This window comes from Mastomys coucha, unplaced genomic scaffold (genome assembly GCF_008632895.1).
Source record: "Mastomys coucha isolate ucsf_1 unplaced genomic scaffold, UCSF_Mcou_1 pScaffold22, whole genome shotgun sequence".
Taxonomy (NCBI): domain Eukaryota; kingdom Metazoa; phylum Chordata; class Mammalia; order Rodentia; family Muridae; genus Mastomys; species Mastomys coucha.
Window position 1 is genome coordinate 222,095,393 of NW_022196905.1, and position 16,517 is coordinate 222,111,909.

The 16,517-nt window shown below is 50.1% G+C and overlaps 2 protein-coding genes across 6 annotated transcripts in view; one reads left to right on the top strand and one right to left on the bottom strand.

Moving 5' to 3' along the window:
* Positions 1–3,969: 3,969 nt before the first annotated feature.
* On the top strand, positions 3,970–12,356 carry Ddx39a (DExD-box helicase 39A). Of its 2 annotated transcripts, XM_031340539.1 has the most exons (12): positions 3,970–4,125; positions 8,417–8,628; positions 8,826–8,953; positions 9,590–9,682; positions 9,990–10,173; positions 10,532–10,592; positions 10,803–10,921; positions 11,300–11,431; positions 11,528–11,637; positions 11,728–11,872; positions 11,966–12,113; positions 12,200–12,356. In XM_031340539.1, the coding sequence occupies exons 5-12, from the start codon at positions 10,144–10,146 to the stop codon at positions 12,214–12,216; spliced, it is 762 nt and encodes a 253-aa protein (XP_031196399.1). In that variant the 5' UTR covers positions 3,970–4,125; positions 8,417–8,628; positions 8,826–8,953; positions 9,590–9,682; positions 9,990–10,143; the 3' UTR covers positions 12,217–12,356. The 2 variants fall into 2 exon arrangements, with proteins under 2 accessions (XP_031196399.1, XP_031196398.1); XM_031340538.1 differs by lacking the exon at positions 10,532–10,592.
* Positions 12,357–12,542: 186 nt separating this feature from the next.
* The window catches only part of Adgre5 (adhesion G protein-coupled receptor E5), a 19,941-nt gene continuing 15,966 nt past the window's right edge, over positions 12,543–16,517 (bottom strand). For all 4 annotated transcript variants that reach the window (XM_031340537.1, XM_031340536.1, XM_031340535.1 and 1 more), the window contains 8 exons: positions 15,157–15,324; positions 14,414–14,605; positions 14,018–14,247; positions 13,861–13,930; positions 13,674–13,765; positions 13,391–13,559; positions 13,185–13,283; positions 12,543–13,104 (listed from right to left, as the gene is read on the bottom strand). In XM_031340537.1, coding sequence (XP_031196397.1) covers positions 13,075–13,104; positions 13,185–13,283; positions 13,391–13,559; positions 13,674–13,765; positions 13,861–13,930; positions 14,018–14,247; positions 14,414–14,605; positions 15,157–15,324 — 1,050 coding nt within the window. In that variant the 3' untranslated portion in view covers positions 12,543–13,074. The remainder of the gene's footprint in view (positions 13,105–13,184; positions 13,284–13,390; positions 13,560–13,673; positions 13,766–13,860; positions 13,931–14,017; positions 14,248–14,413; positions 14,606–15,156; positions 15,325–16,517) is intronic.

Consider the following 16,517-nt stretch of genomic DNA (forward strand, 5'->3'; position numbering starts at 1 on the left):
AAAAAAAAAAAAAAAAAAACCAAAAACTCTCAATAAATGTGTGTGCATGTATGTATACTTATATGTATGTGTGAACACACATGCCTATTCGTTTTATTTTATGTATATGAATACACATTGTAGCTGTACAGATGGTTGTGAGCCTTCATGTGGTTGCTGGGAATTGAATTTTAGGACCTCTGCTTGCTCTGGTCGGCCCTGCTTACTCAGGCCTAAAGATTTATTTATTATTATACATAAGTACACTGTAGCTCTCTTCAGACACACCAAAAGTGGGTGTCAGATCTCATTATAGGTGGTTGTGAGCCACTGTGTAGTTGCTGGGATTTGAACTCAGGACACCTTCGGAAGAGCAGTCAATGCTCTTACCCACTGAGCCATCTAGCCAGCTCCACATTTGCCTATTCTACAGCATTCCCGTGGAAGTCAGAAGATGACTACCAGGGCTCCATTCTCATGAAAGGTAGCCTGGAAGCCCCGGAGACCTTGAAGGGACGGTAGGCGCTTCGCCTGTTCCCCTGTCACCAGCCACAGCACCCCCACAGATTTGTGACTATTAGTCAAGTAAGACCAATGCCCCAAGTCCCTCCCATGGACAGGATGTGACCTGTAGTCACATAGGCTCAAGACAGATCTCCATTTTAATGAGATACCTAAAGGCCTGGAGGGCTTAGCCAATAAGCTTTCCTTCCCCAGCACTCCTCCCTGCAAAAGGTATTTAACCTTAGGCCCGCCCTGAGAAGTGGGGTATGGTTTTCCTCATCCACTTTCCACCATGAGGATAAATGCCTTAAAACCATGGTCTGCCTCTTTTCACTGGGCTCTGCCGTGGGGAGCCATGGAGAAGGCCTTCACCTCTAATCTCCTGTAGAAGGCCTCTCTGCCAAACTCAAGCCTGCCTCCGTCATCATGCCAAGGACAATCTCCACGGGACCAGCCGGAGCTCCCATTTCCCTCCCCCAACACACATCCGATCCCAGGCTGGATCCAGCCTGCAGGCCCTCCATTCTGTTCTCAGCTCTTCTAAGCAGCCTGAGAACCAGATGGCCCCAGCACTCTTGCAGGCCCCTTCCCCCCAGCCACCTCCGGCTGTCCTGCACCTCAGACTGTGCTCTCCCATCCCCTGAGCAGTGTCGGGGGGGTTGGGGGGGGTTGTCCCTAATGCCCAACACCTGCCTGGTGACAGTGTGGGAACCCTGTCGCAGAACAGACACAGGACCCATACCTACATTTATGTAGTTTTTCAGAGAATTAAGGGTTTCAGACCAGACTGGGGTACATGAAACCCTATCTCAAAAAGTCAAAAGAGTAGCCAGTGGTGGTGGCTCATGCCTTTAATCCCATTGCTGGGTAGGCAGAGGCAGTCAAGCAGATTTCTGAGTTCCAGGACAGCTAGGGCTACACAGAGAAACCCTGTCTTGGGGGTTGAGAGTGGGATGGGATGGAGGGAACCAAAACCAGGGCTAGAGAGTTGGCTCAAGGGTTAGAGGCTTTGTTGTGTTTGGCACCCATATGACAGCTTACAATTGTCTGTAACCCCAGTTCTAGGGGATCCAATGGCATCTTCTGATCTCTGGGGCTACCAGGCACACATGTGGTACACATGCATACATGCAGGCAAAAGGATCGTATACATAATATTTTTTTGATCATATACATAATATTTTTTTAAAAATCTAAAAAGCAAACCCCAAAACAAATCATACCAAAACAATGACTGGGACTGTAGGCAGTGGCAGAGGGCTTGCCTGGCACACATGCAGCCCCGAGTCCATCCTCAGTACACCAAATAAGGAAACTAGAAACACTGAGAACCTGCTAATTACAAAGCACCTGATCTAGCTAGCTGGGCAAGGAACACTTGTCATCCTAGCACTTGAAGGACTGGGGCAGGAAGATGGGGACTTCAGGGTAGCCTGAGCAACTGAGTGACATGAAATAAAGTATGTTGGGTAAGGTAGCACACACCTTACTTGGAAGGCAGGGGCAGGTGGATCTCTGAGTTCAAGGCCAGCCTAATCTACATGGTTCTAAGCCAGTCAGAGCTGGATGGTGAGCTGCATGGTAAATTCCAGGGTGGTGAGACTACACAGAGAAACCCTGTTAGGACCAAACAAACCAACAAATTTTGTTAACTACTATCAAGCCAGGCACGGTAGTGCTCTCCTGTGCTCCAGCTATTAGTTGTAAGAATTATGTTTTTAGAAAGGAAGAAAGAAAAAAAGAAAAAGAAAGGCCGGACACTGGTGGTACACGCCTTTAATCCCAGCGCTTGGGAGGCAGAGGCAGGCAGATTTCTGAGTTTGAGGCCAGCCTGGTCTACAGAGTGAGTTCCAGGACAGCCAGGGCTATACAGAGAAACCCTGCCTCAAAAAACCAAAAATAAATAAATAAATAAATAAATAAATTAAAAAAATAAAAAAATAAATGGAAAGACAGAGAGGATGAGTATAAACGGCATTAACAACTAGTGTAGGTTTTATCTGGCAGGTGCCCTCTCAGTACCATGATCTAGGCAATGTAGATTGTGTTTCAGGCTGGGGTTTTGTAGCTAAGGATGGGGAAAGGAGAAGGTTTTGTAGGGGCAGAATGGGGATTAGCTGTTTTCATTAGATAAGGTTTTTTATATCACCGAGTATCTGGGTTGGGCAGCTGCTTTTCTTTTGCAATCCCCAAAGAACTGCCTTTCTGGAACCATGAGCTCAGTTTATGGCCTGGGCTTTTTTGTTTGTTTTGGTGGTGGTACAACATAGGGGTTAAAAAAAATGGTTAAAAACAAACAAAAACATTTAAAAAACTGAGCCAGGCAGTGATGCCACAGTCTGCCTTTAAATCACAACACACACACCGGGCAGTGGTGGCGCACGCCTTCAATTCCAGCACTTGGGAGGCAGAGGCAGGCGGCTTTCTGAGTTTGAGGCCAGCCTGGTCTACAGAGTGAGTTCCAGGACAGCCAGGGCTACACAGAGAAACCCTGTCTCGAAAAACAAAAAACAAACAAACAAAAAAACCAAAAAGACTTTGGATACCGAGCTGGAGCAGGGCCATGAGGAGAATAAAAGCAGCCCCATTGATGACTGAAAATGACCAAGCACCCACCTAACAGACGAGGAATCAGCTTAGAAGTGGGAGCCCAGTTGGAAGCTCGGGACCGTTTAAAAAACTTGACCACTTACCCCAGGATGGTATGGCCAAAGTGGGCTGGATCTTCCAACATTAATTGTTCATAAAGAAAATGTCGTGGGCCAGGCAGTGGTGGTGCACACCTTTAATCCCAGCACTTGGGAGGCAGAGGCAGGAGGATTTCTGAGTTCGAGGCCAGCCTGGTCTACAGAATGAGTTCCAGGACAGCCAGGGCTATACAGAGAAACCCTGTTTCGAAAAACCAAAAATGAAAGAAAGAAGAAAAGAAAGAAAATGTCGGGGGCTGGAGAGATGGTTCTGGGGTTAAGAGCACTGACTGCTCTTCCAGAGGTCCTGAGTTCAATTCTCAGCAAGCACAACGTGGCTCACGGCCATCTGTAATGAGATCTGATGCCCTCTTTTGGTGCATCTGAAGACAGCTACAGTGTACTCACATAAACAAATAAAACTGTAGCCTGGTCTACAGAGTGAGTTCTAGGACAGCAAGGCTATACAGAGAAACCCTGTCTCGGAAAAAAAAAAAAAAGAAAAAGAAAAAAGAAAAAAGATACAACCAAACAAAAGAGTTAGGGCTTCTAAGCTAGGCGGGAAGGGACACTTTAAAAGGGTGGGGCACATGCGTGCGCAATTAACGAGCGGTTGCCAGTACTAAATGTGGCAGCATCCACTCAGGCCCTTAACTCCTCTCACGTGACGGGACCGCCACTTAGCCCACTCCTCCTTCGGACACGCCTACTTTACGACTGCCCAATGAGCCTGAGGCTCTGGGTACGCCCTCTTCCACCTTCACCAATAGCCGGCCGACAGCGTGCTTTTATCCAACCATCATCTCCTCCTCTGTTGAGTGATAAGCCAACTGTCCAGTGAGCAGCATCCGAGTTGGGCTCCAGGCAGGAAGCGCTGTAGCGCGCGTCCAGGGGCGCGGCGTACAACCGGACGGGTGGCTCTCTTCGCAGCTCGAGGAGGCGAACCGGGCGGCAGGTAAGCGGCGGGTCCCGAGGCCCGGGCCGCGGTGCGGTGCGCGGCTGTGGGTTCGCCGAAAGGGACGCCGCGGGGCGCGGTGCAGCGGGAGGAGTGGGCGCGCAGCGGAGGGAAGGTTAGGCTCCTCGAGCCGGCGGCCGTTGGGCTCCAGTGAGCATGCGCCAGGGGCGGGCCAGCCGTTAGAGCGTCGGCTTCCGGGAACGGTGTGATGGCGGCGCTCGGAGGCCTGCATGTGTCCCGTGGTGGGACTGAGGCGCAGGGCAGATCCACGCTGCGTTTTCGGTCGCGGCGAGAGGACCCAGGCTGTCTGGGCAGACGTCCCGAGTCTGCTTCCCGTCTAGCTCCGCCGCTCTCCCAGGAGATTATCCTCCAGACTCCGAAGCGGAAGGCCGGGCGGCGCCCCATAGGAACGTGGCCATTCTCCCGGTGTCGCTTTCCGGGTGTGAGACCGGTTCAGCCCGTTGCGTCTCGTCTCCCTGGGCCTAGTTGAAACTTTAGGTCTGTGACAGCCTGGGTTTTCACTTGTTTCGTTTTCCTGATTGAACCACGGCCTGACGTATATGTGGGCAGACGCTCCGTGTTGCATCTCATCTAGTTCCTGGAACCTCTTGTGTATCTCATTTCTTGAGACGGGATCTCTTTACATAATCCTGGCCGTTCTTGAACTCTGAAGACCAGGTCGGTCTTGCCTCCGACTCCGGGAGCACTGGTATTAAATAAAGGCGTGTCCCACCATGCTCGGCTTCACATTTGTCCTTTAACCAGCACAATAAATGTTTTTTAAAGCAGTACTGCCTAAGTCAAGAGAACACATCTGAGAGGCCATTAAGATAGGTTCTACTGAAATCGAAGCTGTCCTTGAGGCTTTTTTATTGAGGTGTATATATTTGAATACCTGTGTACAGGTGCTCTTGGATCCCAGAGGTACTGTCCCTGGAGTTAGAAGGTTATTGTGAACTAAGAAACCTAACTCAGGTCGAATGAAAGAACATCAAGCACTCTTGAGCAACATTGGCCACCTTGCCTGGCCAGTCTTGAAACTTAACTTCTAAGGGGTTTTTGGTTGTTGAGGCAAGATCTCACTATGTAGCACAGACTGGCCTGTAACTCACAGAGATCTGCTTGTCCCTGACTCAAGCATTTTTAAAATATTCTAGCATTTGGGAAATGGTGGCAGGAGGATCTGGAATTCAAGACTAGCCTGAACTATTATATAGCAAGTTTAGGGGCTGCAGGAGACCCAATTTCTTGGCCATTCAGGTGTTTGAACCCAGAGATAAGTGATTCTTTTCTCCCCAGGAATGGCTTTGAGCTCTTGCGTGACTCGTGTTCTCCCACTTCAGTTCCCCACCCCTGTGGATTGGTTTCTCCCCACTGTTGATCTTATCTTCCACTCCATCCTGAGCAAATTTTTTGTTTTTGTTTTTGTTTTTCGAGACAGGGTTTCTCTGTGTAGCCCTGGCTGTCCTGTAGCTCACTCTGTAGACCAGGTCCCTCAGAAATCCACCTGCCTCTGCCTCCCACAGTGCTGGGATTAAAGGTATGTACCACCACTGCCCAGCATGCAAACTCTTACTGAATCACCCAACTCCTAGCTAAGTTGGCAGTTCAAGCACACAGGCCCTGGCTGCCCCATCCTCTCCTAGCCAAGTTAGCAGTTCAAGCACACAGGCCCTGGGCTGCCCTCCTCCTCTCCTAACTGTCTCTGCTTCACACCTTTGCTGGGATTTAGTTAAAGTGTTTTCACTGTGTATGTGTAGGGTGTGTGTGTGTTGATTTGGGGGACTTGCACCTTTACTTACAGCACAGTGACAAGTCAGATGTGACTTAGCTGGAGTAGACTCTGCCTGCTGTGAGTACCTGTGTGTACTTAGTGGACACTAAGTAGGTTGTTGGTATAATCCAGACAAAACAATGTTACCCAAATGACACTATGATATTCTTATGTGCTGTGGCATCAGCACAATCAACATACTTCACCACCTTTAAAAAAGAAAACCTTCAGCCGGGCAGTGGTGGCACAGCCTTTAGTCCCAGCACTTGGGAGGCAGAGGCAGGAGGATTTCTGAGTTCAAGGGAGCTGGTCTAAAGAGTGAGTTCCAGGGCAGCCAGGGCTACACAGAGAAACCCTGTCTCGAAAAAAAACAAGGAAAAAAAAAAGAAAACCTGGATAAGTTAGAGAGATGGCTGATTAAGAGCACATGTTCTTTCAGAGCACCGGGATTCAGTTCAAATGATCTCATATTGTTCAGCTATAAAAAGGAATGCAGCATTTATTCCCATTGTATTGTGGGTGAGTGTTGAATGGTAGAGTGAAGGAGTCAAAAAGTAAAAGGCCAGGTGATGCTATCTGAACCTGTTTATAGGAAATGTCCAGAAAAGGCTAGTCTGCAGAGATGAGAAGCAGATTAATGGTTCTGGGAGTTAATCGATGGTTGTGGGGTATAGGCTACTTTTTGGTTTTAGGGATAGGGTTCAGGGTTTTCTCACATGCTAGGCATTTATTGCTGAGCCACACCCCAGGCTCTGGGGCTTTTTAGAAGTGTTTTGTCTGAATGCATTTATATTCAGAGTGCACTTATATCCAGAAGAGGACATTGGGTCTCACTGAAACTAGTTATGGACAGTTGTGAACCATCATGTGGATGTTGGGAATTGAATCCTGGCACTCTGAAAGATCATGTGCTCTTAATCAATCAGCCATCTCTCTAGCTCATCCAGAAGTTTTTTGTTTGTTTTTTTGTTTTCTTGTTTTTTTTTTAAGGTGGTGAAGTATGTTAGAACTGATTGTGTGAGCATTTGTGACTCCTGAATTGTGTACTTTGATTCGTGAATTGTATAGCATATGACTGTTTTAGTAAAGCTGTTCCAATTTTTAAACAAAAGGTCACTTCAACTTGGGGCCAGCCTTTGTGAGAAGTGTCTAGGTGGGCCTGACTGGATTTGGTAAGTGGGATTTACTGGGTAAGATTTGTTGGTTAGTGAAGACTGCCCCTGATAATGGAGTAATTACCTTGGGTTGAAACAAAAAGCTTTGCTGTAGGCTGCTTGAGGTTTTTTTTTTTTTTTGGAGACAGGGTTCTCTGTAGTCCTGGCTGTCCTGGAACTCATGCTGTAGACCAGACTGGCCTTGAACTCAGAAATCTGCCTGCCTCTGCTTCCCAAGTGCTGGGATTAAGGCGAGCACCACCACCGCCTGGCCAGGCTGCTTGAATTAAACTTGTAAGGATATGGGAAAGCAGCTGGTAATGGTTCTGGAGTAGAAAAGGCATATGACTGTAGACAAAGTTGGGGAAAACAACATAGAAATGACTGAATATCATTGGATAAAGTCATGTAGAGAATGAACAAGGGGGCTAGAAGTGGGTCCTAGTATGTTAGTGTCTGACCTCAGGAAGATGGAACTCTTTCTGCAGGCTAGCAGAGACAAGCCTGGCTGTGTGTGACTTATACTTGGTGTGTAAGGGTTTAATGAAGTGAGGGATGAGCTCATCTCCGGAGAATTCCATTTAGCATCTCAACTGGCTGGCTTTCTTGCTGGCCTGACCCAATGGGATCCTCTTCATAAAAGCTCTTAATGATTCCCCTGTGTAGACCACAAACAGCAGGGGAGGCTGGGCTGGGCATAGCAAGGAAAATGCTGCTTGCACCCAGGCAGGTACAACTTCAGGTCCAAGCTGTAGGTTCCAGGAGCTCCTTGGGAGGGTGGTCTAAGAAGCCTCCTCATTAGTGCCAGAATTTGAATGTCAGGGAGGACACATTAGCCAGCCGAAGTGATGCCAGCCTGTAACTGCCAGTTCTGGACCAGCCAGGACTATTGGGGCTGTCTATAAAATCTTGTATGTGCAGACTTGAAAACAGGGCATCCTTTGGGTGGAGGTTCTGGTCAGATAAAGTGTGGGAAAGTGAGCAGGAACCGGGCCTTGAAGGCTAAAGCAAAGAATCTGTGTGATAACTATCACTAATCTGTGTTGTTGGGGATAGAACCTGGTAGATAAGTGCTCCATCACTGGGCCACATCCCCATCTGTGATATGGACTTGGTATTTTACTGTAGACCTTAGGATGCTTGGGGTGGGTGGCATTGGATGGGAGAGTGGTGTGTAGCAGATGGGAGGTGCTGAGAGGATGGTGACAAAGGACAGTAGGCTGAAGTGGGAAGTCCTGTATACCACTGATCTCTGCCTGTCAAGCCCCTGCTGACCCCTTTCCTTACCCGCCTTCTCTGCCAAGTGGGTTTATCTGTGTGCTTCTCAGATGCATTTCTGCCTTACCCTTTCTTCTGTTCTCAGTGCCATGGCAGAACAGGATGTGGAAAATGAGCTTTTGGATTATGATGAAGATGAAGAGCCCCAGGCACCCCAGGAGAGCACTCCAGCTCCCCCGAAGAAAGATGTCAAAGGATCTTATGTCTCCATCCACAGTTCTGGCTTCCGGGACTTTCTGCTGAAGCCAGAGCTCCTAAGAGCTATAGTTGACTGTGGCTTTGAGCATCCTTCAGAGGGTATGCTATCCTGGTGCCACCCCAGTATGCCCTCTTTCCAGAGTTAATCCTACTCATCTGAGCTTCTCCTGTGCCTTGAATAGGGGGTATGCCCCATGCCCCCATGAGTCAGTTATATCAGCAGCCTCTATGCAAGCAGATGGTTTGGGCCTGGCAGTAGCCCGTTTCTTAACTCATACATTTTTTTTCTCCCTTAGTCCAGCATGAGTGTATTCCCCAAGCCATTCTGGGTATGGATGTCCTGTGCCAGGCCAAGTCTGGGATGGGCAAGACAGCTGTGTTTGTGCTGGCCACCCTGCAGCAGATCGAGCCCGTCAATGGCCAGGTAGGTGTGGGCTCTTCTCTGGGCTAGAGTGACCACGTGACAGGACAGTCTCTTGGGGTCTCATGAAACTACTTCCATTTTCTCTTTGTGGGCTTTTGAATTTAACCTGGGAAATGAAATTATGCTGACTTCAGTCACCATGGTTACTGCTGATTTGTTTTGCAGGTGTTCTAACACCACCACCATTATAGATAAATTGTAGGATCTTAAGATTTACACTGGAGTCCAGGATATGAAGCTGAGGGGAAATAAAAAGAAAAGTGATGTTGTGGTGGGCAGGAGTGTGGCTGTAAAGTAGAGCTCTTGGGTGGCCTGAGTGAGGCTTTGGCTTGTGTTCTTGGGTGGGTGTCTACTTGTCTTTTTGGGGTCTGACAAGAGTGTAAGGATTTAGGGAAGGGCTATGCTGTGGGTAGTCAAAAAGACATGGCAGCCTGAGTAACCCTTTTATCTAGGATCAGTGCTGCCATTCTCTGTTCCTGGCCTACTGTAGCTATGAGGAGGATAGGTCAGGGTGAAGAGAAGTGGAGATGTTTGGGCTTCAAATGGCTTGTGGGAAAGGAACTATTGTAATAGGTTGATGTGGGTTTGACATAGGGTGTTGTGGATTCTGGGAAAGACCTATATGTTGCTCTATAGGTATCAGTACTGGTCATGTGCCACACGAGGGAGCTGGCCTTCCAGATCAGCAAGGAGTATGAGCGCTTCTCTAAGTATATGCCCAGTGTCAAGGTAAGCTTCCTCTGGTGCTGTGTTGGGTAGCATGTGGCCTTCTGGAGCCATGCTGGCCTCAGCTCAAGCAGTACTTATCAATCAGTCTTGAGGTTTGTGTAACTTATGTTCCTTATAAGCCTGATTCCCAGCCTTCAAGGATTGTGCTGGTCCCACATACCTCAGCCTTACCCCTATTCTTCAGGCTCCCCTGGGTTCTGAAGGACTGGGAACTGGAGTGTCAGGTCCCCTCAGGATGGGTGGGACCTATACTGTAAGGATCACTGCCCCCAGATGGGTGGAAACAGCTTTCTTTCTGTCCCCACAGGTATCTGTGTTCTTTGGAGGCCTCTCCATTAAGAAGGATGAAGATGTGTTGAAGAAGAACTGTCCTCATGTTGTGGTGGGGACACCAGGCCGGATCCTGGCACTTGTGCGGAGTAGGAGTCTCAACCTGAGGAATGTGAAGCACTTTGTGCTAGATGAATGTGACAAGATGCTGGAACAGCTGGGTGAGCATCCTACTGGCTTGTCCAGCTGGTTTCCCATTCAGAGTCACAGCCATTTTCTAGGGGGCCTCAGGGGGCAAGCAGTGGCTCTCATAGTGGGTCACATGGGTGGCCAGAACTCAGGGTTCCTAGGAGAAGCCTAAGGGAAAATTCTAAGGTTAACAGAGTATGTGCTGCTTCTGAAGCCAGGTTGATTGGGACCATAGGCCCCATGAGCTGCCATCCCTTTAGGATATGTAGGCACACCCAGGGAATCTAGAGGAATAGAGTGGCCTCTGCCACCCATCAGGGGCTGGGAGAGATGGGCATGTGTCCTGGGAAGCAGCTGCAGCTCTCACGCCAGTGGCTGTCTCTGCCTCAGGCTCCCTTTCCTGAAGCGTGGCTCAAGGCGCACTGGCAGGGCCGCTCCATGCTGGCAGCGAGTAAGTGGACCGCAGCTCCTCCCATGCCTGCGCTCCCGCCCATCCGAGCCCAGCCCCTCAGGCAGCGGGGACACCCCTGGGCCCACTCCACCACGGCTATGGTGCCAGTGTTGTCTGGCCCAGGTTGGGAAGGGCTGGTTCCTCTCTGGTGTGGGTTTTCTCAGTTAGACAAAAATACTCAGGCTTGCTATTTGTTGGCATCCCATCCAGACATGCGCCGGGATGTACAGGAGATCTTTCGTCTGACACCCCATGAGAAGCAATGTATGATGTTCAGCGCCACCCTGAGCAAGGAGATCCGGCCAGTCTGCAGGAAGTTCATGCAGGATGTGAGTAGGGTGACGCCCCAGCTGGCTGCCTGCCCGCCCACCGTGGCCAACACCTCAGCGCAGCAGCTTTGGCCTTCCCTGATGGGCTAGGCCACTCTGCGACAAGCACACTGCTCTCATGGCCTGGAGGATGCTAGGAGGCTTCGACGGCCTCCTTCCTTCCCCTGGTTTGTCAAACTGGGAGCTGAGTGGTCCACACCTGAGCCAGAGGCAGAGCTTACCATCCGGCTTTTGGGAGAGAATTGTTTACTGAGGTTGGGTGCAACAGGTCCTCTGGGAATCATCAATACAGAGGAGCTGCTCCCTGGAAGGTTCCGGGCACATGAGACGCCCAGAAGTGAGCCCTACTCGCCCCTTCCTGCTTCCCTCCCCACACAGCCTATGGAGGTGTTTGTGGACGACGAGACCAAGCTCACACTGCATGGGCTGCAGCAGTATTACGTCAAGCTCAAGGACAGTGAGAAGAACCGTAAGCTCTTCGACCTTCTCGACGTGTTAGAGTTTAACCAGGTGATTCTTCTTCCTTGCTTGCACCAAGATATGGGCCTGTGGGGCGATTATCCATGGACTAAACACTATTCTCCGATAAACACTATTCTCCTTCAGGTGGTGATCTTTGTCAAGTCTGTGCAACGCTGCATGGCCCTGGCCCAGCTCCTAGTGGAACAGAATTTCCCAGCTATTGCTATTCACCGAGGCATGGCCCAGGAGGAGCGGTAAGTGCATGAGTGAGTGATGTCCACCAGGGCCAAAGGTACTCACACCTAGGGCTCAGGTTTAATGCCTCTGCTTGTCTCCTGCTCTAGCCTGTCCCGATACCAGCAGTTCAAGGACTTCCAGCGCCGCATCCTGGTGGCTACTAATCTCTTTGGCAGAGGTATGGACATTGAGCGAGTCAACATCGTCTTCAATTACGACATGCCAGAGGACTCAGATACCTACCTTCACCGAGTGAGTGCTTCCTCCCAGTGTGGGGGTCAGGGCTTCCCTCGCCCTTCCTCAGACTCTGAGGAGTTCCTGTCTCCTGACCACATCTCTCTGTAGGTGGCTCGTGCTGGTCGTTTTGGTACCAAGGGCCTGGCAGTCACTTTTGTATCAGATGAAAATGATGCCAAAATCCTTAATGATGTTCAGGACCGGTTTGAAGTGAATGTGGCTGAGCTTCCAGAAGAAATAGATATCTCCACATACAGTGAGTGCCTGGGGCCACTCAGGGCAGGGGCTGGGCTTCAGGAGCAAAGGCCCTCTATCCTCACTGTGTCGTTCTTGTCTTTACAGTTGAGCAGAGCCGGTAACCACATGTGTAGCCAGGGCACCATGGCCACACTCTTTCCCAGCTGCTGCTTCAGATCCTCTTTCTAGGTGACAAATCGGTGTCTCATTTTATTGTTCCAAAGCTTTAGCTATGTAAGAATAAAGTTTTATTGTGAATGCCTGACTCTAGCCCCATTCCTTTCAGTCAACATCTCATGGGGTCGGGTCAAGCCAGCAAACCTATCTACCAGCAAGCATACCATCTTTTTTTATCAGTATATTTAATTTTGTGTGTCAACATTAAAAGGTTTACAGGTAATCCCAGCACTTGGGAGGCAGAGGCAGGTGGATTTCTGAGTTTGAGGTTAGCCTGGTCTACAGAGTGAGTTTCAGGACAGCCAGGGCTACACAGAGAAACCCTGTCTCAAAAAAAAAAAAAAAAAAGTTTACAGGTTAAAAAAATTACAAAACCTAGTCTTTTAACTGTGAGACCCTCTGCCCTGGATGTGGGGCAGCCAGGCCTCTGTACCGTGAGCCTCAGCAGCAGGCAGGTCCTCAGTGGCCGATGTGGCATCATCAGTCTAGCTTAAGGAAACTGAACCCAGCACCCTGGCAAAGAGCCCAGTCTCAAGGAATCTTCCCTTTTGTTCTAGGACTGCTTGCCTCGTGTAGCAGGCACTGGGCTGCAGGTCTGGGCTGTCTGCCTTCTGTTTCTCTGGTAGGCAGTAGCTGTGGTGAAGCAAAGGCAACCAGAAGCAGAACCAGTGGGCCCTTGCCCTGTGCTGGGCTTACATCCCTTCTTTATCTGAAGTGGAGCCAAAGGCGGGAGGATGGCAGGAACAAAAGGCAGGGTGATGGCCTTGAGTATGTGCTACTGTCCTGCATGGACCTTGCCTTCTTCACATCCCTGATTCTGAGGATCTGAGAGCCTGCAGAGGAAGGAGGCCCTTGAGGCTGAGTTCCTCACCCAGGCATGCCCTCTCAGCCCTACTGCAGGCCAGCCCCTTACCCGGGTTTGGCTGGTGCCAGTGCCTGTTGTGGAAGAGTTGAACTCTGTGTACTTGTTTCCAGTAACCATGCAGGCCCATTTCCAGTACTCTTCCCTCACCTGTGAGCCCAAGACACCAGGTTATAGGAAGGAAAGGAGCTTGGCTTGGGACTCAGGCTTGGCCTTGCCTCCTCCCACCCCCTGGTTTTCTCTGGTCATCAGCCTACCTTTTTGTTGAGCAGACAGAGTGTCACATAGAGGAAAAGGCCCTGCAGGCAGTTGAGCAGAGTAAAGATGTAGGATAGCCATGTGCTATGAGGGTTGAAGAGGAACAGGCCAAAGCCCCAGGTACAGCCCAGCACGAGGAGCTGGGCAATGGCTGTGATGGTCAACACCCTGTGGGGATGACAGTTGCAGCTAGCAGCCTAGTCTCCAGCCCTTCACACTCCACCTGCTCAGCCCTAGCCCTCACCTGGCCCTGCCCAAAGCCCCCCTCCCTGCCCCTCTCACCTCGCCTTCCTTAATTTCTTCATGTTTGGGTTGATCTCAGAAAACTTGTTTGCGAGCTTCCAGACAGTGATCACGAAAATGGCAGCATTACACTGGGTGGGGATCATGGATCTCGGGTTATAGGGCTGCGAGTGGTAGTACTCAGCAGTCTTGCTGCTCAGGCCTCCAGTACCCACAGAGTACTTACGAAAATGATGAAGGCCACGGGTCCTGAAAAGCTCCAGAGAAAGCCCTGCTTCCTGAAGTCCAGCCAGCAGCTGGGGGAGGAGAAGGTGCCGCATCAGCGCCCCAGCCCGACCCAGCCCAGCCTCAGCCCAGCCTGGGCCTTACTTCAAAACACTCACTATGTTGCATGCCCATAGCCATCCATGTTGACAGCTGCCATTGAGATAACCACGATGAGGAGGGGCACCCCGTAGCCAATCAGGCAGCGTTGCCATGTACTCAGGCCTTGGCCCTGGAACACACGCACCACCAGGAAGTAGAGCTCTACACCCTCCAGTGCCATCCAGCAGAAGGCGGCCAGGAAGCAGAAATGCAGCATCACAGCCACCAGGCGGCAGCGCAGGCCCACCTGTGGGTACAGAGAGTTAGGAAGAGTCAGTGCAGGGCAGGACCACTGGGCTTCAAAGCCTCATACCTGACCCGAGCAGCTGGGCTCCATCAGGTCCTGGTTCCACACTGAGCCCCAGGCCTTACTCCTAGGACTTGACTCTGGTGAGGGCAAGACAAGAACGTACCTCGCCCCCTTCATTCTCAACGCCAACCAGGAATATGATTGAGCCCAGGAAAAGGCAGATGCACAGGTGTAGGTGCACCATGGTTCGAGAACTCTGGATGGGCTTCACCAGCAGGAAGGTCAGGATACACAGAAGCAGGCAGACCAGGGACAGCAACAACCCCACCTTGGTGATCAATTCCAGCCTTGGGTCCTAGAGGCAGGCAACCAGGATGAGCGGTGTTCCCTCACACCCCTCTGAGGGGGGTGCTCCTCTTTCCCTATACTCAGAAACCCAGTTGGGCCCCTCCTACCTACGATCCTACATCCTGTCTTGGACCACAGGGCCACCTGGCTAATCAAGCTGACCATGTGGCCCAGGTTATGGCCATGTGCAGGAAGCTACACTACCTGGGACATTCTCCACATGGCCTTTTTTTTTTTTTAATTACACATTTGTGGGGTGAAGTATGTTGCCACTGTGTTTTCTGGAGATGGAACTCGGGTTATTAGGCTGGCTGCCTGCAAGCACCTTTACTCACTGACCCATCTCATCTGCTCAAACTGGTGTGTTTTTAGCAGTACTTGATGGTTGTGCAGGGCAGAGGCCTGCATCCATCACCCACTGGGTCATAGAGGATTCCAGGAGAGGAACTAAGACGCAGGACATGAAGCCATCCAAACAAGCCTGCTTGAACAACACCCTTGAGTGGAGGTCCTGCCTCGGCTACCTGGCTACCTGGGGGTCCAGGGCTTACCGCTTACCTGCACATGGTACTGAGCCATTAGGATGGCAAAGCTGGTTAGGTGGTTGCAGTGGCAGATGCCAGTGTCATTCATTGAGCAGCCCTCATTATCCCAGTACCCACTCCCATTGTCGTGGGCTTTCCAGAAGGCACACATCAGCTGTTCACGTTGCTTAGCTGTCTCCACCTACGGGGCAGATAGGTGATTAGGGTGCCTGAAGCACACTTCAGCACACTTAGGGTCAGTCTAGGGTGAGCAGAGAACCTCGCTTTTGGCTACATAAATATCTACTTTGCTCAGAGAGCATGGGGAGCCAGCAATGGAACAACAGGACACCAGTCCCTGCCTTGCGTTGTAAACACATCACAAGCAGTAACAGGTAATAAATGCCAAGGAAATGAAAAGAGCCAGCGGGAATGGTTGCCTACAGATTGTAATTTAAAAACAAAACCAAGGTTTAGTGGATGTCCTCAGACTAGGTGTACTATCTCATAGACTCCAGGTTGCCCTCGAACTCTCTGGGTGAGGGTGCCGTCTACCTCCCGAGTGTCAGGACTACCGTTTATAAGCTACTTTAGACTGTGAATCCAAGCCTTCATGCATGCTAGACAAATATTCCACCAATATCACCAGAGCTCTATCACCAGCCTAGATTAATTTTTAACTTTGAAAATTAACATGTATATAGCTAGGTGTGGCATATGCCTTTCATCCAAGTACTGACAGCAGACATGGGTGGATGTCTGAGTTCCTGGCCAGCCAGAAATATATAGTGAGACATTGTCTCATATACAGGGGTAGATAGGGTACGAGGGCTGGAGAAATGTCTCAGCAGTTGAGAGCATTGGCAGGTTCAATTCTCAACATCCACATGGTAGCTCACCCCACCCACAACTGTCTAATTCCAGTTCCAGGGAATTGGATGTCTTCTGGCCTCCATGGGGCTAGGCATACATGTAGTGCACAGACACATGCAGGCAAACACCAGAACCCATAATTTTTAAAAACTACATTGATGGGGCCTGTACTTGTACAACAGCAAACATGGAGGACAAAGGGCGATTCAAAAGAACTGGTTTTCTCCCTCTACCATGTAGGTCCCAGCTCAGGCTGGGAATTAAATTGAAGCTTGGTGAAAAGCACTTTTGCCCACTGAGCCATCTTGTCAGATCCAGAATACATTTTAATACATTTGTTTTATGTATGTGAGTACACTGTAGTTGTCTTCAGATACACCGGAAGAGGGCATCGGATTCCATCACAGATGGTTGTGAGCCACCATGAGGTGCTGGGAATTGAACTCAGAACATCTGGAAGAGCCTACAGTGCTCTTAACTGCTGAGCCATCTCTCCAATTCTTTTTTTTTTTTTCGAGACAG

What these genes read in the sequence shown, in the direction of transcription:
- Ddx39a (XM_031340538.1), top strand. Translation starts at nt 8,421, where the DNA reads ATGGCAGAACAGGATGTGGAAAATGAGCTTTTGGATTATGATGAAGAT. An exon ending in GCAGGAAGTTCATGCAGGAT is followed by an intron (nt 10,922 to 11,299) that starts GTGAGTAGGGTG and finishes CTCCCCACACAG; the next exon opens with CCTATGGAGGTGTTTGTGGA. An exon ending in ACGTGTTAGAGTTTAACCAG is followed by an intron (nt 11,432 to 11,527) that starts GTGATTCTTCTT and finishes ATTCTCCTTCAG; the next exon opens with GTGGTGATCTTTGTCAAGTC.